Source organism: Hoplias malabaricus, chromosome 2 (genome assembly GCF_029633855.1).
Source record: "Hoplias malabaricus isolate fHopMal1 chromosome 2, fHopMal1.hap1, whole genome shotgun sequence".
NCBI classification, from domain to species: Eukaryota; Metazoa; Chordata; class Actinopteri; order Characiformes; family Erythrinidae; genus Hoplias; species Hoplias malabaricus.
The window spans coordinates 60,280,860-60,308,804 of NC_089801.1; the positions used below are offsets into that span (position 1 = coordinate 60,280,860).

A 27,945-nucleotide genomic window follows, 5' to 3' on the forward strand; every position below is an offset into this window, starting at 1 on the left:
TTTATAATTTTACAGGTTGAACATTGAGGGGTTGGGTTTGATTTAATTGTCTAATTTGGTTATCAGTTTAGGTTTATTTTTACAAAAGCACCTTGGAGATTGTTAGAGTAATAATAAAAATTTGTTATGATATAAACAGAGTTTTTCTCAGTAGTATTATGTGGATAGGGTCATGTAGACCATCTCAGGGGAGTTTAAGTGTTTTTATGTTTCTCTTCTGCTTTTTTTTTTTTTTTTTTCAATCACATGCCCGGGTAAAGCCAGTCTTCCTAATGTCAGACATTATTCTTATACCCACTGAACCCACAACGACAGCTCATTATTTCCTAGAACTGCTTTTATACTCAGTGTTGCCTGGTAGCTATCCAGATCAGAGACACTGATTCTAGCACAGTATCTCAACAGCACATAGGTGAGAAACGCTGAGTCGGATATTAAGGTGATTGTGGTGCAGTGCTGGAGGAAAGCACAAGTCAGTTTGTGGCTTGTTTTCAGTCAGTGTCCTCAGCCCTGATGTGTCTCACTGATGTGTTGCCTGTGTCTGACATGGAGGTTCAATTTTATACACCCTTGTATGCATAGCCATAGCCTCTGGAGCAGCTGCACATTAACCTAAGGTCACCAGGCCCATGTTAGATAGGGGCACATGAAGATCCCAGAACTTTTTGAGATGAACACCAGGGGGCACTGTTTGAATAGTTTAGGTCGAATATATTTAAAATGAAAGATATATATATATATATACACCGCGACCCTGAAATGGAGACGCGGAGAAGAAAATGATGATGATGATGATATATATATATATATATATATATATATATATATATATATATATATATATATATATTGAACTTTATAGCTTTCATTTTAAATTAGTATCTGGAGCTAATGTCAGAACTTAGTGAACTAATTTACATTTAAAAATATTTTATTTATTAAAAAATAGTTCAATTGTTTCTGAATATTAGACTGGCAAGGATCTTTTTCAGGAAACCTCTGAAATGTTTTAACATAAAATCTGGTCTGAGAATTTTTTTTAGCAGTATCAGCTAGATTCCTGTAATCTACATACATTGTTAAAGACTAAATCCACACATTATGAAAGGTGCATATACACTAAGAGCTGAGACCTGTTTCCTGCAGAAAAAAAGAAAAAAAAAGAGACCAATTTAAATTAATAATAAAAAAATTAAAATAGTTATGAGCTTATGGTAAATTCTACATTTTTATATGTGTGTTTGTGTGTGTTTCACAGAGAGAGACAGAGAGAAAGGGAGTGATGGAGAGTGAGAGTGACACTTACACTATTTTTTATTTTTAAATAAATGTTACTTAACAAAAGCGCTTCCTGTGGTATGTTGCAGGTATTTGCATGTGAGTGGGGGGCTGGTTACAAAAAGAGGAAGACCACATTAAACAGATCTCATCACACACTGTTTAGCCTCCTCAGCCTGTTTGTCTTTATTTGGATTTTCACAAATTCTGGTAGGTATAAGATTTATATTCTCTTTAAAACTGATCTAAAATTATATTGTGTTACGGGGGTGGGTGGCAATGAACTAGGTTTAAATTTCTTAAGATGTAGCAAGTCATGAACAAACTGGGTTTAAATCACATTAAACACATTTCCAAGTGTTCTTTAAATCATGGCATTCAGAAACAAGATCTGGGTTAATGTTTGTACAGCTGTAGTTTATATGTGGAGAAAATGGCTGTTGAAAAGTAAGTACGATTTTTATCTTTTTCAAATACGACTTAAACATAATGAAAATGTACAGTAATGTTCAGTGAATATATCAAACATGATCAGTGTTCATAAATATGATTTACTGCCTTTATTTTAGATTTGTATAATCATGTCTTTTGGAACATCTCTTCCATGTGTCGTCTGTTTTATGGTGCTGGGTGAGTTTGTCTATTTATTAAGTTTATTTTTTGGTATTGGTTTGGGATACATTCATAAAGATTATTTTTAAAACAATGTTCCAATGAATTAATCTAGATTATGCATAAATTCTTACAGAACCGAACTAATAGTTCTAATAGTTCTGTTCACAGCTAATGAAGCTTGTTTTCCTCTGGTTCATGAAGCCCCCACATCCTCTTCCCCAAAATGAGTTCTCAGTGCTTCATTTGCTTCTGTGGTTTTGTTCTAATTTAGGTCAGCTTTTACTGTAGCAACAGTAGCTGGTGAGATGACAAAACATTATATACTACATTTCAGAAAAAAGAAGAATTAATAGGAACTGCTTATATGAAGAATGTGGTTACACGTTACAGTAAACTAATAACACTGTAAAGCATTCGTTCTTACCAAGAGATCAGAGAAGTAAATATTAGGAAAATTATGTAACACATCTATATGAACTTTGCTTTGTTCTCATGTAGTTACACATCGTGATGGTCATAAAAGCATTTGTCATTTTATCAAATTATATATGTAATAGTATAGACATTTTTATACATCTTATATGATTGTACTTCGTGCCATTACATATTTAGAAATTTTACAAAGCATCTACACAGGAAACATTAGCTCTCAGAGCATTTAGCAGACCACAGTGTTCTTGCATTGTGGTATGGCAATCAAACATAAAGATAAATCATTTGAAAATACTTTACAATACAGGATTGTTTTAAGCATGAATTATGTTTACATCATTATATCACAACTTCAGAATCCTACCACTGTGGAAAATTGGAGGGGATTTTCTTTAAGGAACCAAAAGTGGTTCTTCTATTGTGCTGGCTGATAGAACCCTTTCTGAGAAGTGAAGCTGTAAACTACAGTAACTCTGTAGTTTTATGGGCTCCCGTCTGTAATCAGCTCTTTCATCAATCCTGTGTTTCAGGGGCTTCTGGAGCAGAGTGGAGTGTGAAATACAACCAACAGGAAATATGTGCTTTAAAAGGGTCCACAGTGTTTATGAACAGCTCTTACACTCACCCAGATGGTCTTACAGTGAATAAGACTTTTTGGATTATAGACCCAGTTCAGGGTGTGATGAAACCTGATCTAAGAAAAGAGTCAAATTACTCAGGAAGAGTGGAGTATTTTACTGATGAACAGAAGAAACACTTCTCCCTCAAACTGAGTAATGTAGAGAAGAAGGATGAACATTACTACTGCTTCAGAATTATAACAAATGATGATAAAGAAAGATGGCTGGGCACACCTGGAGTTCTTCTGACAGTTACAGGTGAGTGATGTCATATTCTCCATCAGTGAAACATAGTTCATCATCTCACAGTGGAGTCAGAAAACTGCACCTGATCAGTTACTAATGAGTTCCTGCTGAAAACAGTCAGTGTCTTCATTCCACTCCTGTGCTGGGTGCTGCATGTTTTGATTTCCCCTGTTTGAATAAACCTGACTCTGTTTATCCTCTGATTCCCTTTGTGATCTGATCTGTTTCACAGTGTAGAACATATGAACCTGAGCAGCTACAGCTTTACACTTTCTCTTTCCTGATTTGATCTTCTCTTCATTGTCTTAGAGCTCCGTGTAGAAACTCCTGGAGCAGTGACAGAGGGAGGAGCAGCAGTTCTGAAATGTGTAACCACCTGCAGTCTGACTGACCCAACATTCATCTGGTACAAAAATGGACGTCATTTAACCACAAAGACCACCACCAACAACCAGCTCCACCTGCAGCCAGTCAGCAGTGAAGATGCAGGCAGTTATAGCTGTGCTGTAAACGGATATCAACACCTCCCTTCCCCTGATCACACTCTCAAAGTCAGATGTGAGTACTTTTATTATTTTCTCAAGGTTTGGAATTTTGAAAAGGCCTCCAAATGTTCAGGGCTTGGTTAAATTTTAGGAAATGCCCATGAAAGAATCAACAAGATATGTAGTCATTTGCAATTACTTGTTATGCGTGTATATCTCCAGATCCTCCAAAGAATGTTTCAGTGTCCATCAGTTCCTCTGGTGCAATAGTGGAGGACAGTTCAGTGACTCTGACCTGCAGCAGTGATGGTCATCCACCTGTGGAGAACTACACCTGGTTTAAAGGATCAGTGTCTATTGGAACAGGGGAGAGTTTCAGAATTCTCAACATCAACTCTGAGGACAGTGGAGAATACACATGCCAGAGTCAGAATCAACTCGGACAGAGAAGATCTCCTGCTGTGGATTTAAATGTTCAGTGTGAGTTCATCTTGATTTATTGGGGTTTCATTGGGTGATTAATTTGTCCTTTTTAAAGACAATTATCTGTTGTAGATTCTCCAAAGAACATCACAGTGTCCATCAGTTCCTCTGGTGAAATAGTGGAGGACAGTTCAGTGACTCTGACCTGCAGCAGTGATGCTAATCCACCTGTGGAGATCTACACCTGGTTTATAGAAGGTGGAGTCTCACCTGTAGGATCTGGACACAGTTACAGGCCTCTACAGAGTGGATTCTACTACTGCGAGGCTCGTAATGAACATGGAGCTCAGAGATCAGCAGCTGTGCCAGCCAAAATTAAAGGTAATATAATTGCAGTTTTGGTCACAATACATATTTAGCGCTGATGGAGAATGGGAGTAGGGCTGGTATGAGTCATGCACTTTGCAAAAGCAGCAACATTACAAAATTTGAAGATCTAGGAAAAATAGTTAATAGTATTTTTTTCAGTCTGAAACTTTTTCTGCTTGCCTTAATTAGTGTAATCAACATATAATATGAAAATGGTTCATCTCATATATTTGCAACTACCCCCTGCATATTTGTATTACATAGATACTGTTCGGGTCAGTTTGACCCGGCAGTCAAATTGGAGGTAAAAGGGTATCAGAAATGTCAGAGTATTTCTTTGCTTGCAACTGTGAGACATATTTCACCCCAATCACACACACACACATGCATACACAGGTACAGGTGCAGATGTTATGACATTTGACATGAACCATTTATGTTCTCATGGGAAAACTCCACCCACATGCCGTGGACACTCAACAAGGGAGGGACTAAACATAAAAGATTCTCTGCATGGGAGTCCTACCAACATTATACTGTGTCAGACAGACCTTTACAAAATGAGAAGCTGAAGCAAAAGGAGGGCGGCACGGTGGCACAGCAGGTAGTGTTGCAGTCACACAGCTCCAGGGACCTAGAGGTTGGGTGTTAGAGTCCCACTCCAGGTGACTGTCTGTGAGGAGTGTGGTGTGTTCTCCCCGGGTCCGTGTCGGTTTACTCCGGGTGCTCCGGTTTCCTCCCACAGTCCAAAAACACACGTTGGTAGGATGATTGGAGACTCCGTAGTCAGTTTGTCCTTAGGTGTGAATATGTGTGTGTGTCTTGCCCTGTGAAGGACTGGCACCCCCTCCAGGGTGTGTTCCCACCTTGCGCCCAGTGACTCCAGGTAGGCTCCGGACCCACCATGACCCTGAATTGGATAAGCGGTTATAGACAATGAATGAATGACAAAACCTCCAGGGTCTCTGGTTTTCTCCCACAGTCCAAAAACATGGAGGGTAGGTGAATTGGCTTCTCTCATAACTGTCCTGGTGTGTGAGCCAATGTGTATGTGCCCAGATATGGATTGGCGCTCTATCCTGGGTGAAACCCTAGTGACCGATGCAGTCCTCCAGGTGGACGGTCGGTCTTGGTTGAGAGTATGCTGTGCGCGTTTGGCTGCAGCTTCTCGCCAGTGTGTGTGTGTGTATGTGTGTGTGTGTGTGTGTGTGTGTGTGTGTTTTGAATGATGAGTGTTGATTGTAAACATCCTTGGGTTTCTAGAAAGGCACAATATAAGTGTAACGTTAAATAAAACACATTTAGATGCATATTTGGGGCTCCTCATCCTGGCTGCGGTCTATAAGTCAAAGGATGAATCGACAGCCAGTCTTTCAAAAGTGGTGAAACATTAAAAAAAGTTGTATTTTTTATGTAAAATGAGTGAATTATCCTAATTGAACAATTACCTGTTAGAGGTAAGGAATATCACTGCACTAAATATTGATAGAATAATTAGTAAAGGTTAGTATTTAAATATTCACACTGCTTGTTAAGATTTTTTTGGTTTCAGACATCAAACTGACCCTGGAACACCATTGCTGTTCCTGACAAATGAAAAAAATAGGAGGGTTAAGGGAATTAGAATTAAGTATTTAAAATTTTATTCGTTGCATTATCAGAAATATACAGCACACCCTTAGTCTCCCTTCTGATGCAGGGTTTCTGAATGCTGTTCTTTATGGAGTTGCTGGAGCTGGATGCGGCGTATTGATCATTATCATCATTGCTGTAATACTCATATGGTAAATATCTCCTTATCACTGATAGTAAAATGATTTTAGCCAAAGTCTGACCAAATTAGGATCAGAGGTCACAAATTTGGCTCACATCCCATTTAGCACAGCCACAGCTTTTCCAAAAGTTTGCCTCATGTGTTTTGTGACCAATGGCCTGAATAGCATTTTTAATATGAAAGGACTCTTATGTTCCTATTCAGTTTGCAACACTGTCAGTGGGTCAGGAGTGACCCATCCCTGCCAGAAGTTACCAACAAGGGTTAGGGTTAGGGAATTTATTATTGACCATGAAAGGTACCTTTCAGTACTGTTAGACTTTCTTTAAGAATTGGTAAATGACTTTTTCTGTCATTTCCAGGAAATGCAGAGGTAAGGCGAGTAAGGCAAGTAAGAATGAAGACCAGTCAGAAGTAAGTGAAAATCAACATACAACAAATATATTTTATTACAAAAATTGCAGCAATCAAAACAATTTTTTGCATAATCTCTACACAATTAAACGTAAATGACATATTATTATTTATTTAATGAACTGAACGAATCAAACTCTACTAGAATATGTCCCCAAAATCAAGGTGACCATATTTAAAAACGGTTTTAGTATAGAATCTCTGACACATCCAGACAACCAGGTGACGGTGTAACACATGTTTCTTAACATGTACAGGAATAACTGTAGGAGATAAATGTTCTTTTCACATAGATATGAGTGCTTTCGGAAAAAGTGTTTTCTCATCTGATCCTGTAGATGGCAGTGTTACGTATTTTTCTTGATTGGATTTTGCTTCTTAATATAAAAGGTTTCTTATGTTACAGGCTGTGGTTTATACTGTAATAGAGGAAAGGTCTAGATGTTCTGACACAACTCTTCACAGTCAGGACCTTCAAAAGGATGTTTATGCTAATGTTTTACACTGGAAAACCAAAGACCCCAAGAAGGATGAGGGTTCTGTTGCAAAAGCATCAAACTCTGCTCTGGATGAGGATCAGGAAGACAAGTCTCAGGAAGATGATGTTCAGTACGCTAGCATCAAATTTCATCATTCTCCTGCTGCTAAGAGGTGAGATACAAGATTATAAATAGCATACAACTAAGAGCTGCAAACTAAAGAGTCAAAAAGCTGAGCTACTGACATGGGTGTGAAATAAGTATTTCCAAAAAAAATGCAGAAGAGGTTTATTTATTTATTTATCTATCTATCCATCCATTTACTCATTCATTCATCCCCTTATTAATTTTTACATTTGGTAGCACTATTCAGATAATGTAGTATAATAATACAATAATAATTTAACATATGGTATCACATTTCCCATAAATTAAATGTCAAAATTACTTGCAATAATTTGGTATATATTGGTAATATTATTAAAATAGATTTAAAAATATTTTTCATAAAATAATATTACTGTCATTTTGATATTTTCCTGTAATAATATATATTTTTTCAGCATTTTTCATCATTGTTTTGGGAGAATTTACCCTAATATCTGACAACTAGTTACAGCCATAATTGTTATTCAGTAAACCTAGGAAACATATATGGTGAACTTGTTAAAATAATATGATATATTTCAAAAAAAACTTCTATGAAGTATTAATAATTTTAGTATCCACTTTTACTCATCTGAAAAAAAAACATAAAACTCAAAAATTATAAAATAAGAAATAATTGTACTAAAACTTATAAATATAAATCATATAAATAAAAACAGTAATAATAATTTATAAGTGCATTTCATGGTAAGATCACTGCAATGGAACAGTAAATGCATTGAAAATACAGAACAAGGTCTGTCTTTGCAATCACATAAATGTGGACATTATCACATTATCAAGAACAAAAATCAACATAAAAGCTAGCTCAAGTTTTTATTTTTATTTATTTAATTAATATGATTAACCAATATGAACCAATGCAAAATAAAACTTTCCAGAAACTGAAACACACAGTACTCTGTTAAAAAGTTAAATCAAAACACTACAATAAACAACTAGAACATCATAATAACAATTTTTACCATGGAAACTGGAAAGAACACCAAGGCAAATGCTTAGTAAAGCCATATTGCACTATCCTCACAACCACCTGGAATAACACAACTACTAGCTGGTGGAACAGCTTTATATGTGCAATCACTGTAAGTCATCTTATTATTCTCTTAGTACAAATTTGGCATATTTAGTGTTATTACTTTTAATGTAATTGTTTTATTTCATGGCTAATATACAATCATGTGAAAAAGGACACCCCATGAAAGCCTTGGTCTTTTTGAACATTTTAAACATATAGAGGAAAAAGTTAGGACACCCCTACATTTATTACTATTTAACATGTCTATATTTAGAATCAGGTGCAGCACATCAGCTGCAAATGATTAGACCATCACTAAAGAGTACATTGGAGGACACTCTTATTTAAACCTCAGACATTAGAGTTTGATTTGCCCTTGATTGTTGAAGTGAGTGGTATCACCATGCTGAGATATAAAGAGCTCTCTGAGGCCTTCCGAAAGAAGGCTATAGATGAATATGAGCCTGGTAAGGGATGTAAAAAGATCTCAAAACAATTAGAAATCATCCATTCCACTATCTGGAAAATATTTTACAAGTGGAGAACATTTAAACCAACTGCCAATAAGGCCAGGTTAGGCCATCCTCACAAGTTCAGTCCAAGAGCAGACCACACAATTCGTAAAAAAGTCTCCAACAATCCTAAAATGAGGAAAGAAGGAGGAAACCCATGCTGTCAAACAAAAAAACAAAAAAAACAAAAACAAAATATATATATATATATATATATATATATATATATATCAGGGCAAGACTAAAGTTTGCCAGAGAGCACATAGAAATAGACCAGGACTTCTGGAACAATGTGCTTTGGACAGAAGAATCCAACGCTGAATTATTTGGGCACAGTAACAGAAGATAGGTCAGGTCTGAACCCCATATCAGCTGTGAAGCAGGGAGGTGGAAATGTCATGATTTGGCACTGATTGCTGCACCAGGGCATGGCAAGCTCTCCATCATAGAATCTACTATGAATTCTTCACTGTAAATTCACAAAGAATGCCTAAAAAAAGTAGGAAATTGAGAGTTCTGGAATGGCCAATACAATGGAGGAATGGGAACAACTCTCCCTCAGTTGATGTTGGAGACTGATCGATGGTTACAGGGAACATCTAACTGAGGTTATTTCAGCCAAAAGGGTAAATGCCACCTATTAGGGCATAGGATGTCCTAACTTTTTCCTCAGAAGAAATGTACAATTTTGTTCATTACACTTTACAACTTATATTTAAAAGTCATTTCTTTAGTTTTATTTGTTTAGCTGTATAAGCTCCATCTCTCAGTACTGTTCATATGAAGCTCAAATGTCCATATGTTTAAATATGTTTAAATCTAAAAAGATTTTCACTTGACTGTATATATATCACTGTATGCAACTTATTTTATTTTTAGAAACATTTTCCTCTTCTTATTTTTTACAGATGTAATAATGAAACAGTGGATAGTTCAGCAATCTACAGCAGTTTAAAGATATGAGAGGTTTGAGTTCAAATCATTCACTCCTGTCCTCATATCATCAGAATGGACTTAAAGTAGCATTCAGTCATTCCTCAAAGATTCTTCTTCACATTGTGAAACAGGGGTTATACTGACATCCAGTGGCCTGGATGTGTCAGAGATTCTGTACTAAACCTGTTATAAACATGGCTGCCCCTGTGTAGGTGACCCACTATATGGAGCGTAAACACATTTCTCCTTGTGAGCTTGTGAGATTTATGTGAAGTAAATATGTAACAAATAATACAATAAATAATCAATTTTGTAATTATTGTCTGCTATTTTTGTGACATAAATATAAATTACTGATTATAAACGTATATATTAAATATAAATTTAATGAATAAATAATTTCCTCTGAAATGTGTATGTACCTATATTTTTCGGTTGTTATGTGTTAGTGTAGATTTTTTCTACAACTGGGAACTTCGTAGTAGCATCAAAGATGTTCTCATATTCTGAATTTGTGGAGGATTCTATAGACTCTGGTGGATGACTTTGTGAAACTGAATCCTGAACCCGAGATGGATCCTCCTTATAGACATTTACTTCAAACTGCAAAAAGACAAGAGGAATATTACTGCTCAAACAATTTGTGTTTTCAAATCTAACCAAGCTATTCATAAAGTTTAATTAACTGAGGTGATTTTGCTTGGAGATGTTAGATCAGCATTATGACCGGAGCTATGCTCTGATTGGCTAAGTCTAAGGTCACCAACCTCAGTTCTTCTTGAGTAGGACTGGGATTTCATTGAAGATTCTGAGAATGGACGGGAACATGCTGCATAAAGGAAAATTCAAGACAAAAGCACTAATCAATGTAAATATAAAGTACATGGTCAAAAGAATGTGGACATTAGTCACAGCTACATCTATCATCAGTGGTTGAAGACCAGGAGAAGACGGGCAGCTATTAGTGCTGACCTGACAAATAGAATTCATTATGGTTCAGGGTTGAAATGGCACCACCTGATGACACTTTCTCCTGGCCAAAAGCTATAGTCTTATGCATGTAATACCATATTCCATATTCAGGACAAACAATAGCAGTATATATATATAAATATATATATATATATATATATATATATATATATATATATATATATATATATATATATATATATATATATATATATATATATATATATATGCACTGGACAACAAAACGTTGTTGTTATTGTGAAGTCAGTATAAGCAACAACTTAAAAGAATAGTATCAACAATTGTACAAGCAAGTGTGTAAAAAGCACTTGTCCTCAGCTAAGTGGTTACACTAGTATTTTGAAAGCAATGATAGCCCAGTGTCAGCTGGAGAAGTGTGAACCACAATGTTAGACCCTTGAGGAGTGAAAACTCATTCTTTGGATAGAAGAATCTTGTGTGGGGTGGGGCAGTTGTGGCCTAAAGCTTAAGTGAGCTGGGGATTTGAAGATACCCTGGATTAGCAGGAAAGAAGGAGATGGGGTTTGGGGTGGATTATAGGAACTGCTTTTATAGAACATGCCTTTAAGGAATGCACTGTGCAGTGGCTGCCTTATGGTCCAGATAAGTGCATACTCATTTCCTACTAACCACTAGTGTGTCTGTATATATGAGTGTGAATTGTGTGCGTAAACAAAACCATTTTACCTTTGTAATGTAAGGCTAAAAACGCTAGTATCCAAACCACAGACACCAGAAGCAAGACACATACAGAGACAGTAATAAAAGTCTTCCAACCTGCAGGAACATGTAAATTAATTATATTATATTAATATTTTGATCCCCAGAGCTTTAGAAGTGTGTCATTTAAAGCTAACTCAAGCTGCAGGTACAGTAAATGTGGTCATGTTCTCTGCAAGCAAGATGCAAAACCCCCTTCCCCTTCAGCTTTAGCTTAACCACAGTTTCCTGAATTAACTACTACATAGCTGGGCTGAGTGAGACAAAAATATGAATTCAACCACAGAGTCTTTTCTGTTCTCTGTTACCATGGTGACAGGGGATATTTCTGAGGCTGGTGCAAGTACACTAATGTATGCTGTTGGGTGGAGTCTAATACTCAAGAGAAACATTTCAGGAAAAATAAACATGTGATATGTCTTACTACCGTGCCCCTTATTTGAATAAGTGGTTACAGACAAGGAATGAATGGTTCTTACTTACTAGTTTTGACACCATTTGATGAAACTGATGCCGTTTCAGATAGAGCTGCAACTGCAAATGTATAAACTGCAACTGGTGAGTTTCCTGTCCATACTGTTTGTTGAAATATGAGCTATAAAATATTAAACATATTTGGACATATACTTACATCCACCTGTAGTTACAAAAGATGTTGAAATATCTTCAACTGAACTAACTGTGGTCGGAAAACTAGTGGTTGGCCTGGGTTGTGTAGAAGTCCATGGGGCTGTGTGAGTGAAAATAGAAAGAAAGAAAGAAAGAAAGAAAGAAAGAAAGAAAGAAAGAAAGAAAGAAAGAAAGAAAGAAAAGAAAGAAGAAAAAAATAAAGGAAAACACAACCCTAATAATGCACTTGAAATATTGGGTTTAGCACAAACTTGGCATGGCTTGTACTTCTGATAGGATGATCTCAGTCATTGAAAGATCTTACCATCAAGGACTGTAAGGATGGCCTCATTATATGTATCACCAAAAAGCCTGTCCACTCCACACCAGTACTTTCCAGAATCAGTCTTGTTCAGCTGAGAGATGTCCACAGTGAAGTCTCCTGTCCCTGTATCCATCAGATGAAATCTCCCAGTAGATTTCATGTTGGAGTCTACTATAACATCCTTCTCTGTTTTACACGGGTCTCTACAGAAGTACTTCCGATTCGTCTTAGCCCATGTATGAGAGCACTTTACTTGGACTGAACCTCCTTCATATCCAGTGGTTTCAGCCCTAGATGATTTGGACCTCAGTGCTGTCAGAACATTATAGATACACTAAGTCAATATCCTTTTCCACACTATGTCATGTCTCACATATATATATAAATATATTACTCTTGTATTGTCTAAAATTCTTGTAGTCAAACTTACCCAAGAGATATATGCAGACCACCAGCTGAAGAATCTCCATCAATTTGGACAAGGTTCTGATTCTCTCCCCAGAAAAAAGAGAACATCCAAAACACGTCTTCACTGATTTGGCTACACACTTTAACTGTGAGGAGTGGTTGTGAGATATCCATCTCTGTTAAATGTGAAAGGCTCATAAGCAGTGGTTACACTGAGGAAGTGAATACACAAGTGTGAACTCCAGTTAACTCAAGTCTGAACTCCAAAGTTCTCTTGCTGAGAAGTTCAAAGTCTCCACTCACCACAAAACCTTGCATTTATATACTTGCCATCAACACAATAGAGAACTATTAGTTGGGTCATTCAAAGGTAGTGTAGAAATGGTTTTAACTAGGATTTCACTATTACATTAATTTTGAAGATCACCAATGCCTTACAGCTCTTTTATACTCCAGGATTTATTTTTATTGATTAATCGTATATAGTTATAATTGACAATTTGTAATGGTAACTTGTGCTATATATATTTGCAACTACCAACATGAGTTTTTGGACTTACCCCAGAGGATTACCCCAGAGGAAACCCATACCGACACTGAGAGAACAGACCACAATCCTCACAGACATTGACCTGAGGTTAAGAATGAGCCCTCTGTGTGTGTTCTACAAACACTTTTTGTTTTGGTCATTTTGATTTGGTTTTTGTGTTTGTTTGTTTATTTTTGTTTTTTATTCCCAAAAATGACAATATAATAAAGGATATAGCCTTGCTACCACTACTGCCTGTATGATTTAAAACATTTTCCTGCTTGTAAAGTCAGATCAGGAGCTACTACAGCTGCAGGAAACTCAGGCAATTGAATGTTGAGTGTTTTTTCCTGTGAAGGTGTAAAGAGCTGATTGCGCCCTCTGCTGGCGTTGATGGATCATTACTCAAACTCAAGCATTACACTGAAGTTTTAAAGTAAATCTTACATTATCTAACATCCATCTGCACACACCATCCACAGTCCACAAATAAAAAAAAAACGTTGTTGTACACACTTAGTGGGTACATTTATAAGAAATTGAAAAATTTATTTTCAAAATGCTAAGATACACATATCTTTATGCATTTGGTAAGATTACAAGTAACAGATGCCACAGTCCACCACAGCATAAAACACAGAAAAAGCATAAATATTTCACTTGTGTCATGTTGTATGTTAATTCCTTTGCAGGGTAAATGGGAGATTAGAAAGCATGCAGAACAACTTATGCATCTGTACAGTAAGGGGAAATGTAATCTATGTCATCACCAGCCCTACAGTCAGAATTCTGTACAAGGGATGGTTAGAAACAATGTCACTCTAGCTACTTCACTGAATCAGTCACAACAAAGTAACAGGTAGGTTAAAACCCAAGAGAGATTTGTATTTATGATTATGGTATTTAGCAGATGCGCTTGTCCAGAGCAACTTATAAAAGTGTAAAAATCTAAAATACCTTTGAGCTCAGACACTGCAAGAACAAGACCAGTGCTAAACCACAGAAAAATTAGAATATACACAGTATTAGTGCAATACCAAACATTACCTATGTGTTCTCATATAGAACCCAGTGTGTTTTCACCTGGTGTTCTTTTCAATATCTGGGTCAAGCCAGGCTGTATTTGAAGCCTGAATGTCTTGAGATACAGGTCAGCACTTGACTATTGCCAAGGTAGGGAGGACTGGTCTTTTCTTGGCTTTGTACACAAGCATCTTTTTTTTATTATTTTTTATTTATTTATTTATTTTTATTTTATTTATTTATTTTTTTGACGTGGGCAGCCACAGCCAGTGAAGTGAATGTAGCAGAAGAGTGACTAGAGTGAACTTCGGATGACTTCGGAAATAATGCTGCTGCATTCTGGATCAGTTACAAAGTGCAGGTGGTTTGCAGAGTAAGACCAGCCAGGAGTGAGGTGCAGCAGTCAGGGCTTGAGATGACAAGTGACTGGACAAGCCCCAGGGTGGTCAAATGGACAAGTGCCCAAATCAAGCCTAGCCTTTCACTGGAATCCCAAAATGAAAGGTCTAGTTGCACACATTATCGGAATATATGATATAATCATTATACATAAAAAAAAAAAATAACAAAAAGAGCAAGAGGAAGGGCAGTAATGATATGTGTCATGCCCTGGCCCTGTCCTGTGTCTGTTTTGCCCACCATGTGCGTATTTAGCACATGGCTCTGTTGTTGTTCCTGTCTTCTCCTAGTCCCATCTTAGTCCTGCCTCTGTCTTATTATTGTCTCCAGGTTTTCCTTGTTTTTCCTGTCCTTGTATACCCCTGTGGTTTAAGTGCTCCTTTGTCTGGTGCTGTGTGTGTAGATGTGTGTTTCTCTGTCTCTGCGTCTCCCATGTCTATCCCGGTTTTTGGCTTTTATAAGAATGTCAGCTTTTTTCACAGTCAAATAATTGTGTAATTAACACGTTGCTGCATGGTACAGAGCTTCAATCATGGTGTAGCTTTTCCTGTACACCTCAGATCAGTACCTTGGACAGGGCTCCAAACCTATACCCAAGAGCTTTACCTCACCCCGTGATGCCATCTAGAGTCAGATACTTGTAATGACTGGGATGCTCCACAAGAGTTACAACTGACTACTGATATGTGCAGTTTGGGAACACCTCACTTGATAGGCATGTTCATTTTTGCTTCTTTTTCACTGTTTTATTCCTGGAAAACACATCAATCTCTACTTATCCAGAGAATCAGCTCTAAACTGAAATTTTGCTGAGTTTTGCAAGCCTAAAAAAAGAGAAACTCCCATAGCAACATAGGTGAGCTAAAAGAGAGTATATGAATATATAGAATTTGATCGATTCATTTGATAAGTGAAAACATTTTAAGATCAGTTTACCTTGCTAAAAACATTCAGAGTAACACTACTCTGAGTACTGAAAGCCGACTACGTTTTTAGACTTGCATTTGTACTCTCCACCATTCTCAGAGCTGATGTAGAAAATGGTGAGGTTTTGTCCTTGGCTACCAATAGGCATTGCTTACACCAAGCATATTCTATCATAGGTAGATTAGCAGCAGATGGGAGTTTTAGTTACACAAACTTGTTCTGAGGGCAGAAAGAAAAAATGATTGGTTCAGAGTCATAACCAATCAAATTGTATTGGAGGTGGGAACATCATACAAAAAAAGCATTCATCTAGAAGTTTAAATGTCTAGAAGACTACATTTGTGCAGCTGAGAAAATTGAAGCAAACTTTCACAAAATTTAAGCATTTTTTATTATTTGGTTATCTTAGCTTATCTTATTTAGTAAACCTCAAGTAAGTGCGTACAGGAGTGCTGTATTTTAGAAGGTTGAATAGGGAGAAATGGGGCAGGAGGGCCCATTACACAATACAATTCCGCTGCTGCTAGAGCAGTACTACACTATACATTCCTCTTACCCTTAGAGCAGGTCTGCACTATACAGTACAATTCACTTGTGAGCAGTGATAAACTATTCAGTATATTTGTCCTGTCCTTAGAGCAGTACTACAGTACATTTCACCTGCCCTTAGAGCAGCACTAATGTTACTCTACACAGTACAGTTAGAGCAGCATTAAGCAGTAAAATTAAAACAATGTTTAAATAAGCATGATTTACCTTAAAGCACTCCTGCCCCAAGAGCAAAATATCTCTCTAATGAACATCACATTTGTCCCCAAAGCAGCACTCCCAAACTGACCCAAACTGTGTAGCATGATGTGGGCAAATAGGCTAAGATGACTTTGCTACGGTGCCCTAAACTCTGTTAGGCGTATATAACTCACTCCCAAATATATAAGGCTGCCTAACATGGGACCATAGGGCTGCATGCAAACAAGTAGCTAACATAGCTACCAGTCAGCATTAAGTGATATTTCACTGTAATTACAATTAACTAATGTTGCTACAGCTAACTAAGCTCTCAAATAAAACCTTCACTTATTGATCCTCCAACAAATTAAGCTAGTACGATTGCTACTACACACTGATGGACAGATGTTCCCTGCAGATTGATGTTGAAGATGATGGATCTGCAGATTGATGTTGAATATAATGATGAAGACGATGATGATGATTATGATGAAGAATATGTTAAATAAATACTAGTCAAAATAACCCCAAAGCTCAAACCTCAATAATTAAAAGCATTTACTCACATCTGACACTGAGGGTGACTGCAGGAGAGGGAAGGTGTTTATGACCTTGAACAGTACAGCTATAACTGCCCCTTTGGTCTTTTCTTGTCAGGTGGAGGGAGAGAGTGTTGTTTTATTTATTTGTAGTGTTACAGTGTCCAACTTTAAACCAGAGGAGGGTTGGAGCATCCATCAGTTTGCAGTCTGATAAACAAGTCAGAGGGGTTGTATTTCCTACATTAACATACTCAGGAATCTCCACTCTGGGACTTGAGAGAGTAGAAGAACGAGCAAGAGGAGAGTGACAACACATTGAGAAATGTTTTAGGAAAATAACTAAACTCACACTGATGTTGTTTTATTGAATGATTTAGCAGTGTGTAAACTTGATTACATATGTATCTATAAAGAGCATATTTGTATCCTCACATTAGTATGTTTATTAATAAATCTCCAGTTCAGTGGTGGTGTGTCTGAAGAAGAATTGCTCAAACAGTGCCTTAATCTCCATAGTACTGTTACTAGCACAAAATAGTACCATTTACTGGAGTTTTTAAACCCCTCAGTATCACCGCTGGACTGAGAAAAGGCCGGCCAATCAAAGACATCCAGTCAACAGCATGCTGTGTCCACTGACAAAGGACTAGAGGATGACCAATGCAAACTGTGCAGTGACAGATGAGCTACTGTCTCTGAATTTACATCTACTAATGAGGTAGGAGTGTCTAAGAGCGTGGACAGTAAATGGACACAGGGTTTAAAACTCCAGCAGCCCTGCTGTATCTGATCCACTCGTACCAGCGCAACACACTAATACACCACCACATCTTCAGTGCTGAGAATGATTCACAACCCAAACTTTACCTGCTCTGTAGGGATCCTGAACAATGAAAAACAGGGTGAAAGGGGAATATAAAGTATACATAGCAAGTACAATAGCAATACACATTGCAGGAATGCTGGGAACAAATGTTACCTAGAGCATAACAATAACATTACATCAATATCATAACTAAAAGCAACATATAACTTATCTGTGACCCTGAGATTCACTGAAGGATGCCCCAGAAACGTATAATCCTGGAATGTTTGAAAATATTCTGGTACAGAGTCCTGGCTTTATAATCTGTATTTTCCTTCTGATCCACTTTATCCACATTTTCACCGGACGTCTGATCCAATTATTCTTGAACTCTCTGAGAAGAGATAGGTATTATATTGTGCTGTACACATTGATTGTGACTTTTTAAACCACATGTTTGAGCTCTGGTGTATTTCACATTCCACTCTTGTCTACAAGCCCCTGAAACTGAATATGCATTTTCAGATTGTAAAAAATTTTGGAAACATACATATTCATAAACAAACATATTCATTACCACAGATTGTCACTTACGATTTCAGCAATAGGAACATTTCACAGCTGAAGCAGAAGTGACATATCACCATTTCAGAGAATGGAGAAATCACACATCACACATGATAGCTGCTGCTGAGGAACTTCAGAAATAGGTTCTGGTTGATGGGAATAAATATCCTTGAAGAGCACTTCTACTATGATTTTAGTAATACATTTGATAATCCGCATGCATATTCCTCCAGTGAACTATTTATCTTAACTTGCTGTCAGTAAATTTAAACATAAAATGATTCAATTAACTTAATTGTTCAATATTTGAGTGATTATGTTTACTAACATTTGCCAAGACAGCAGCAGATCATTAGGTGTGTGATATTATGTTTGAGGTACCAGTGATATCATTATTCTGCCATATGGAAGTGTCTACAGTTTCTATAAAGTGAATACTAATGAAGAGAGTGGACAACTTCAATGACTTTGACTGTTAAGACATTGCTCAAACAAACTGCAGAAGCTAAGGGTCAAGCATGTCTCTTGCTGCAGCTATTTGCATCCTGTAAGAGGAAGTGGAATATCAATGATTCTGCGTGATTTTTTTTTTTTTTTTTTTTTGGAAATCTTGAGTTTTAACCACACATTTTTTAAACTTCAGAGCCATCTCTTATTAACAGTCATTGTTTGGACGTTTGTGAGCAGTGCTGGCAAAGAATGGGTAAGCCTATTGTTTATTTTATAAGAAATGTAAAGAAGAATATACTTTGTTAAACACTGTGTTACTTGCTGAGATCTAATAGGACATACGTTCTGGAGTGTCCAGTCCTGCATATGTTTGTGTTTCCTGTTGGATCACACTCTGTTCATGTCAGAAAGCACTTGTTCATGTTATGCTCAGCTGGATGATTGGGAGTTGGGAGCAGAGAGAACTCTAGATTGTGTAAGCATAGCCCGTTTTGTGTTATTATGGAACAAAACTCAAGACCCTCAGGTGATGCTACCAGTTTAGGGCTGCACAAGTACAATTTGCCATGTACCTTCACCATAAAACCCATTATTTAAATTTGTTTGCTGTTTATACCAGCATTTTATGCCTTTTTTACATCCTCTTCAAAATGAATACTTTTTAACTATAGGAGCTACAACTTGTCACTTTTACATGGTAAAATATATAAAGAAAATAAATGTTAAAGTAATGTAAAACTCACCGGTTTTGTCAAGAGGCTCATTGGTTTGGTGTTTAGCACATTTGTGTCTCAGCGCTGGGACCTTGGGCTCAAGTTCCATTTGGGGGGAATCTCCATGTTCTCAGAGAGTACACTGTGTGTGTTTGGCTGCCGGTTCTTGCCAGTGTTTATGTGTGTTGAGCGTTGAATAGCCTTATGTGCAGTGCTGATTATGAAGCATCCTTGGGTATTTAGACAGGTGCTATATAATTGTAATTATAAATAAATAAATGAGTGCAATTTTCTGCTTTGTTGATGATATAGGTTTCAGTGGGATGATGTCACTCAAACTGACTCCTCCTTTTCCTCTGATCTTTCTGCTGATGATTGTGGGTGAGTGTAAAGATCCAGATATTCACTACAAGAGCTCACTGGAGATACACAATTAGTTTTCAATTATAGTGAACAAATAGATTTTTTTTGAAAGAACGTGTAAAATCGTATAAAAACCACAATCTATAATAGATCCATTTTTCTCACTGTGTTACATTGCGTGTTACATGTCCTTTTAATGCCAATGTTTAATATTTTGAAAATTTAAGAAACTATTTGGTTTCCCACTCTGTTGCATCACCTCTGCTTTTAACAACACTCCATAAATGTTTGGGAACTGAGGAGACTCCATTTTAGTGGTTTCAATTTCCTAATGCACCTTTTCAATGGGTTTAGCACAAATTTAGAACCTGGACAATTTTAATAAGGAACCATAAAACAAAAAAAAAAAACATTTTTATTTGTCTGACCACTGGACACTTGTCCTCTTCTTAGTCCATTTTAAAAGAGCTTGGGCCCACAGAAGGCATTTCTGTATCTCTTTTATATCTGGTTACTTCTTTACAAGATAGAGATTTATCTTTATTTGTGGATGCAGCAATTAACTATGTTCACAGACGGTGATTGGGGATTTTTAGGAAGCGTTTCTGAGCCCATGCACTGATTTCCACTACAGAAAGGTGTCTGTTTTTAATGCAGTAACATCTGCGGGCCTAAAGACCATAGCCTGCTAATGCTGGTTGTGGCTTTGTCCCTTACATATAGAGATTGCTCTGGATTCATGAAATATTTTTATGATATTATATACCCTACATAAAGAATTACCCAAATTCTCTACTATTTTCAACCAAATCATGTCACTGACCTTTTGACAATTAACTTTCTTATCACTTATTGATTTATTGCATTATATTGAAATAGTATTTGTACTCTTTTAATGAAATATATGGTTTAATTAATTTACACATCATTGCATTCTATTTTAATTTACTTTTTGCACTGCATCTCAACTTCAACTTGGAGTTGGAAAGAAGTAAACTACAGTAACTCTGACTGTCTTATGGGCTCCAGTCTGTAATCAGCTCTTTCATCAATCATATGTTTCAGGGGCTTCTGGAGCAGAGTGGAGTGTGAAATACAACCAACAGAAAATATGTGCTTTAAAAGGGTCCACAGTGTTCATGAACGGCTCTTACACTCACCCAGATGGTCTAAGAGTGACAGAGGCCTTTTGGATCATATACCCAGTTCAGGGTGTGGAGAAACCTGATCTGAGTAAAGAGTCAGATTACTCAGGAAGAGTGGAGTATTTTACTGATGAACAGAAGAAACACTTCTCCCTCAAACTGAGTAATGTAGAGAAGAAGGATGAACATCAGTACTACTTTAGAATCATAACAAATAACAATAAAGAAAGATGGCTGGGTGAACCTGGAGTTCTTCTGTCAGTTACAGGTGAGTGATGTCATATTCTCCATCAGTGAAACATAGTTCATCATCTCACAGTGGAGTCAGAAAACTGCACCTGATCAGTTACTAATGAGTTCTTGCTGAAAACAGTCAGTGTCTTCATTCCACTCCTGTGCTGGGTGCTGCATGTTTTGATTTCCCCTGTTTGAATAAACCTGACTCTGTTTTTCCTCTGATTCTCTTTGTGATCTGATCTGTTTCACAGTGCAGAACATATGAACCTGAGCAGCTACAGCGTTACACTTTCTCTTTCCTGATTTGATCTTCTCTCATTGTCTTAGAGCTCCGTGTACAAACTCCTGGAGCAGTGACAGAGGGAGGAGCAGCAGTTCTGAAATGTGTAACCACCTGCAGTCTGACTGACCCAACATTCATCTGGTACAAAAATGGACGTCCTTTAACCACAAAGACCACCACCAACAACCAGCTCCACCTGCAGCCAGTCAGCAGTGAGGATGCAGGCAGTTATAGCTGTGCTGTAAATGGATATCAACACCTCCCTTCCCCTGATCACACTCTCACAGTCAGATGTGAGTAAAAAAAATTCTAAAGAGCAGTACAACACCAGTTTTTTTCAGTCCTGTATATAAGAACCATAAAGATGTAGGACACTAAACCCTTAAATATATTAACAATATACACAGTACACTAGAAAATTACTATATATTATTTATTTTTTTAGTCTGTACTGTATAAGATACAAAATCTGGACATTTCTTGAGAAAACGCCCAGAAATCCAATTATTTATTTTTCTGTCACTGAAACAATTATATCATATATATCTCCAGATCCTCCAAAGAATGTCTCAGTGTTCATCAGTCCCTCTGGTGAAGTAGTGGAGGACAGTTCAGTGACTCTGACCTGCAGCAGTGATGGTCATCCACCTGTGGAGAACTACACCTGGTTTAAAGGATCAGTGTCTATTGGAAAAGAAAAGAGTTTCAGAATACCCACCATCAGCTCTGAGGACAGTGGAGAATACACATGCCAGAGTCAGAATCAACTTGGACAGAGAAGATCTCCTGCTGTGGATTTAAATGTTCAGTGTGAGTTTGTGATATATAATTTCATATCAGAGACAAATCAGGATGAATAGCCTCATCATGGATTATGATTTATTAATTTCATTTTGTAGATCCTCCTAGGAACGTCTCAGTGTCCAAAAGCTCCTCTGGTAAAATAGTGGAGGACAGTTCAACGACTCTGACCTGCAGCAGTGATGCTAATCCACCTGTGGAGATCTACACCTGGTTTATAGAAGGTAGAGTCTCACCTGTAGGATCTGGACTCAGTTACAGTCCTCTACAGAGTGGATCCTACTACTGCGAGGCTCGTAATGAACATGGAGCTCAGAGATCAGCTCCATTCATTTTCAGAGGTAGGGCACATTACTGTAGCTGTTGATCTGGTTTATGTTTTGCTAGATTCAGAATTCAGGGCTGAAGTCTTCCATTTGTGTGTGTCGTTTTTCTGCAGGAAGCTCTGTGTTTATGTTTGTAGCTGTAGCTGTTGGAGTTGGACTTTGTGGAATTTCAGTTCTTCTTACTGTCATTGCCTGGATGAGGTGAGAATATTTATGAATTAAGGGTTAAATTAGATGAACAAAACTGCATTATACTTCCTCAGACATTAATCATTTTTCCATAATATTTATTAAAAAGAATTATGAAATTACATTTTGATTGAGTCTTTATTCTTTGGGTGATTGACTGTTTGCTGTTCTCTGACAGAAGAAGAAGAAAATGTCAGGACAGAAACATGGATGAAGATGTTTATGCTGTGAGCTCCAGGAGAATTCTAGATATTGTTCAGTCAATGAAGGGACCTTAGAAAGAAATTGACCTCTTTAACTTCAGTTGACATTGCTTTTTACAGAATGTTGAACATGATATCTGTCCCTCTGAGGATGATGCATCCAGTCTTCCTGACTATGAGAATGTAGAAGTAAGTGCCATGTTATACATTTTATGAGATTTACATCCATTTTGACCTGACAGTCAAGTACTGACACTGGCTTTACTGAGTTGTCCTCTGCAATTTTTAACTGTCCAATTTTTAACATGTCTGAGCCCTAAGAGCTTATTTGATCAAGCAACAAATAAACAAACCCCCCTATTAGGAAAAATAATCATTATAACTTAGTAGTGATGTTGATATCAATTAAGAAACCTTCATAAAAAAATATGGACATTCCTGAAAACTTTTCACCAGATTCATGAATACTGCGTAAACACCACAATTTTGGTAGACCGCGTGTATGTTAGTGAATTACAGCAAAGAGCATCCAAGACACTGAAGAAAAAGAAAACAATGTTTCTGAGAAAAAAATTAAAGAGAAAATTCAAAAGAGAAAATTAAATTTAAGTTATGTATCTGAGCAGTAAGAAATTGTTTGCTCAATAAACCCTTTCATTTACATTTATGCATTTGGCAGACGCTTTTATCCAAAGCGACTTACAAAAGAGCATCTAACATTCGAACTACAGCACAAATTATACAAAATACCTTACGTTAAGTGCAATATGCCAGGAAGTAATAAGTGCATTAAAGAAAGACATTCAGTGCAAAAGATACTCTCGGAAGAGCTGGGTTTTCAAGGATTTCTTGAATGCGGAGAGGGTTTCTGTTGCTCTGATAATGCTTGGAAGCTCGTTCCACCAGCGTGGTACCAGAGATGAGAATAGCCTCAACTGACCTGTACGGGGGGTTGGTCGTGTTAGTTGGCGCTCCTTTGAGGAACGGAGAGGGCAGGCGCTAACGTATGGTTTTAAGAGTCTATTGAGGTAGATGGGAGCAGAACCAGTAAATACTCTGAAGGTCATCATTAGTGATTTAAATTTGATGCGAGCAGCTAAGGGTAGCCAATGCAGCTCAACTAATAGGGGCGTGATGTGCTCTTTTAGGCTGGTTGAAAACCAGGCATGCTGCAGCATTCTGGATCATCTGTAGTGGTCTCACAGCACAGGCCGGAAGACCTGTCAGGAGGGCGTTGCAATAGTCTAGACGGGAGATTACTAACGTCTGAACAAGGAGCTGTGTTGCATGTTGAGTTAGGTTTGGCCTAATATTCCTTATGTTGAATAGGGAGAAGTGGCACGATTGAGCTACAGCGGTAACGTGATCTGCGAAGGTCAGCTGGTCATCAACCATGACACCTAGGTTTCTTACAACCTTGGTGGGAGCCACTGATAGGGACTCAAGCTTGATGCTGATGTTATGCTTTCCATGTCTCTCCTCACAAAAGTCCAGTAGTAGTTAAGGATATCGTCCAATATTTAGTTTTAGTGGTTAAAAATTACTTTATTATGTTAAATCAAGTACACCATTTATTTAACAAATCCATGCTATCAAGGAGAACATCTAAAAACAAGCTTTGTTCTTTACACCCACTCACAGCACATCAACTTTTTAGGGGGGAAAATCTTAACATTTTCTTAAACTCTCTGTTCTTCAGGACCATAACATCCATCCTGATGATGATGATGATGACACCTGCAGTATTCCTGACTACGTAAATGTAGAAGTAAGTACCAATCAGACCTTTAAAATCTGAAACAAGCTCTTTTACATTTGCCTTTATTTTGGACATTTGTTGTTAGATTTTAAGATTACTTTGCTGTGTGTGTTTAGTGGCTATGAACATGTATGTTTATATGTCTCTGTCTCTTCCATTCCTCTTTACAAATTCTTCAGCTCATTCCTCTACGTTTTGCCACTCTCTGCCATGTACTCCAGTCCATGTTTTGCTTGTCTGCTGCTCTCTTTGTCATCTCCCTCGGAAATTAAAACCCCTTTGTGAATGCTGCAAGCCAGCTTTGATTGTGCTCTCATGCAAAATCGTTGCTTTGAGATTCTGTGTGTTATTATTAATTTCATGCATTTGTGGTTGTGATCATTTCTGCTTTGCCTTTGACAGTGAGTTTGTTTGCCCCTTTGTATTGACGCCTGATACTTTTGTAAATAATTACATGCACTGTGTATATAATTAATCGCAGTAGGGTTGACTGCTGTAGTATGTTTTGGGAGTGATATTTGAGTGTTCGTGTGTGTGTTCTGTGGACAGCTGATTAAGTAAATGTATTTGTTTGTGGGTTTTTTTTGTATTGTCTGAACATGCCTTCCTGAAACTTCACTGGTGTTTGAATCTTGTAAATGTAATTAATGTTCCATTATCCATTTTGTACCTTTGTCTCAGTTTGTGCTCTTTTGGCCATTTTGTCCACATCCATTGTTTTATTTTTATGTTCCATCCATCTGTCACACCTCATTCTGCTCATACTGCCCAACCATAGACCGGGTTGTAACATAAAGAAAATATAATTTGTTGGTTTATCAACATGCCACAATCTGAATCCAGCTCACAGAAAGCCAGTACAAACCTTGGTTCTTTAAGATAATATCCATTATTACTTTGTTATATTATTTTTTATAACACTGTTGGCTGGAAGTGTTAATATCAGTAAAATCAATTTTAAAAAGAGTGTGATTACTCTATAAAATGTGATTTTGATAATAATTGTTCCATGGGCTTTCAGCCCCTGAGAAAATTAAATTTAAGTTACATATATGAGCAGTAATAATTTGTTTGCTCTAAAAACCTTAATATTCCCATTATTCCAGTGAGTGTGATATTCTGTGTGTGAATGTGTTGGTTTAACCCTTTCCATGTCTCTCCTCACTAAAGTCCAATAGTAGTTGAGGATTTCATCCAATACCTAGATTTTAGACGTTAATAATTACTTCATTATGTAAAATCAAGTGCATCATTGATTTAACAAATTCATATGATCAAAGAGAACATCTGAAAACAAGCTTTGTTCTTTTCACCCACTCACAACACATCAATTTTTAGGGGGGAAATTCTTAACATTTTCTTAAACTCTCTGTTCTTCAGGACCATAACATCCATCCTGATGATGATGATGATGACACCTGCAGTATTCCTGACTACGTAAATGTAGCAGTAAGTACCGATCTGACGTTTATCTGAACCCAGCTCACAGAAATCCAGTACTGACACAAACCTTGGTTCTTTAAGATAATGTCCAATATAACTTTGTTATATTAATTACTTTATTGTGGGCTGGAAGTGTTAATATCAGTAAAATCATTTTTTAAATAAATTTAAAAAGAATATGATTACTTTCTATAATCTGATTTGACAATTGGGCGGCACGGTGGCGCAGCAGGTAGTGTCGCAGTCACACAGCTCCAGGGACCTGGAGGTTGTGGGTTTGATTCCCGCTCCGGGTGACTGTCTGTGAGGAGTTCTCCCCATGTCCGTGTGGGTTTCCTCCCACAGTCCAAAAACACATGTTGGTAGGTGGATTGGTGACTCCAAAAGTATCCGTAGGTGTGTGTGTGTTGCCCTGTGAAGGTCTGGCCCCCCCCAGGGTGTATTCCTGCCTTGCGCCCAATGTTTCCAGGTAGGCTCTGGACGCACCGCAACCCTGAATTGGATAAGTGGTTACAGATAATGAATGAATGATTTGACAATAATCTGTTCCATGGGCTTACAAGCTCTTATGTGTCTGATAATGAGAAATTCAAAGTGCACTTGAGATTTCCTAATACAGGAATTTTATCTTCAACTTACCTAGAAACCCATTACAGTGTATTATTTTTATAATCCTAGCTTCTCTGTTTTATCTGTTAACACTTCCTTACACTCTCAGAAATCAGAGTAAGGGTAGACATGCACTGACTACCCACCCCCCTTCAATAAATAAATAAATAAATAAATAAATAAATAAATAAAAAGTAAAACAAGGCAACAGCTTAATTCCAATCAGAGTTATGAAAGTGTTGTGTCTACATGAGTGTAAATGTAAAATCAGATAGATGCAGAAATCAGATAATGGTGGTGTTAATTTTGTGAATTTAAACACACTCTACAGTGACTAGACTAGTATTTCAGTTTATTGGAGTGAAACAACAGCTTCTGTTTGTGTGATCTTCTTGTAGGACATCAACACCAACTGAGCCATCAAACAAATGGACAACACCAGGAGAGAGAGAGAGAGAGAGAGAGAGAGAGAGAGAGAGAGAGCATCAATCATTCATTCAATCCATACATTTTCTATCCCATGCTGTTGTGTACATCTCTCCTTCAGTGAATATGTGTATAATTAAATATGTTAAAGATATAAAAGTGATGACACAAGTCCCACTCGGGGTGATTGTGAGGAGTTTGGTGCTCTGTTTTTCTCCTATGGTCCAAAAACCCATGTTGGTAGGTGGACTGGTGACTCAATGTGTCAATAGGTGTGAGTGTGTGTTGACCTGTGAAGGACAGGCACCTCCTCCAAGCTGTGTTTCCGCCTTGCGCCCAGTGATACCAGGTAGACTCTGGACCCACCGCAACCCAGATCTGGATAAGTGTTACAGATAATGAATGAATGAATGAATGAATGAAGTCATGACACTTGGACATTCATCTGAAAATACAATGTATAATTTGGGAACCAGCTTGAATTTCAAAAATGAAGAACATACTTCTCTCAGCTTAAAGCTCTCAGCTTAAATATATGTAAACCACATTAGTTGTAATTAAATTCAGATGGTGATGCATTGCTCCAGAAGAAAATTCTACAGCTTCTCACAGAATTGTGCCCAATAATCCTGGCAGGCCATAACACACCTGAT

General features: G+C 37.3%; 2 protein-coding genes across 3 annotated transcripts; one reads left to right on the forward strand and one right to left on the reverse strand.

The window, feature by feature from the left end:
- Positions 1–1,452: 1,452 nt before the first annotated feature.
- Positions 1,453–27,871, forward strand: LOC136677473 (sialoadhesin-like). Its single transcript, XM_066655030.1, has 22 exons — positions 1,453–1,488; positions 1,848–1,908; positions 2,856–3,203; positions 3,501–3,749; positions 3,899–4,156; positions 4,232–4,480; positions 6,168–6,252; positions 6,605–6,656; positions 7,063–7,309; positions 8,711–8,788; positions 18,989–19,048; positions 19,821–19,889; positions 20,937–21,284; positions 21,581–21,829; positions 22,089–22,346; positions 22,436–22,678; positions 22,777–22,864; positions 23,031–23,079; positions 23,176–23,244; positions 24,755–24,823; positions 26,195–26,263; positions 27,265–27,871. The coding sequence occupies exons 2-22, from the start codon at positions 1,860–1,862 to the stop codon at positions 27,280–27,282; spliced, it is 3,204 nt and encodes a 1,067-aa protein (XP_066511127.1). The 5' UTR covers positions 1,453–1,488; positions 1,848–1,859; the 3' UTR covers positions 27,283–27,871.
- Positions 9,097–12,925, reverse strand: LOC136686689 (CMRF35-like molecule 8). Of its 2 annotated transcripts, XM_066660620.1 has the most exons (7): positions 12,847–12,925; positions 12,417–12,728; positions 12,114–12,212; positions 11,966–12,016; positions 11,450–11,539; positions 10,537–10,598; positions 9,097–10,372 (listed from the first exon to the last, which is right to left on the reverse strand). In XM_066660620.1, exons 1-7 carry the CDS (start codon positions 12,884–12,886, stop codon positions 10,208–10,210), a joined length of 819 nt encoding a protein of 272 aa, XP_066516717.1. In that variant the 5' UTR covers positions 12,887–12,925; the 3' UTR covers positions 9,097–10,207. The 2 variants fall into 2 exon arrangements, with proteins under 2 accessions (XP_066516717.1, XP_066516718.1); XM_066660621.1 differs by lacking the exon at positions 11,450–11,539.
- Positions 27,872–27,945: the final 74 nt, after the last annotated feature.

Excerpts from the sequence above, each read along its gene's own strand:
- LOC136677473 (XM_066655030.1), top strand. The coding sequence starts at position 1,860 with ATGTCTTTTGGAACATCTCTTCCATGTGTCGTCTGTTTTATGGTGCTG. Across the intron at positions 8,789-18,988 it reads TATAGATGAATATGAGCCTG|AGCCATCTCTTATTAACAGT; the intron begins GTAAGGGATGTA and ends TTTAAACTTCAG. Across the intron at positions 22,865-23,030 it reads ACTGTCATTGCCTGGATGAG|AAGAAGAAGAAAATGTCAGG; the intron begins GTGAGAATATTT and ends GTTCTCTGACAG.
- LOC136686689 (XM_066660620.1), bottom strand. The coding sequence starts at position 12,886 with ATGGAGATTCTTCAGCTGGTGGTCTGCATATATCTCTTGG. Across the intron at positions 12,729-12,846 it reads GGTCTGCATATATCTCTTGG|CACTGAGGTCCAAATCATCT; the intron begins GTAAGTTTGACT and ends ATGTTCTGACAG. Across the intron at positions 10,373-10,536 it reads CCTACTCAAGAAGAACTGAG|TTTGAAGTAAATGTCTATAA; the intron begins GTTGGTGACCTT and ends GTCTTTTTGCAG.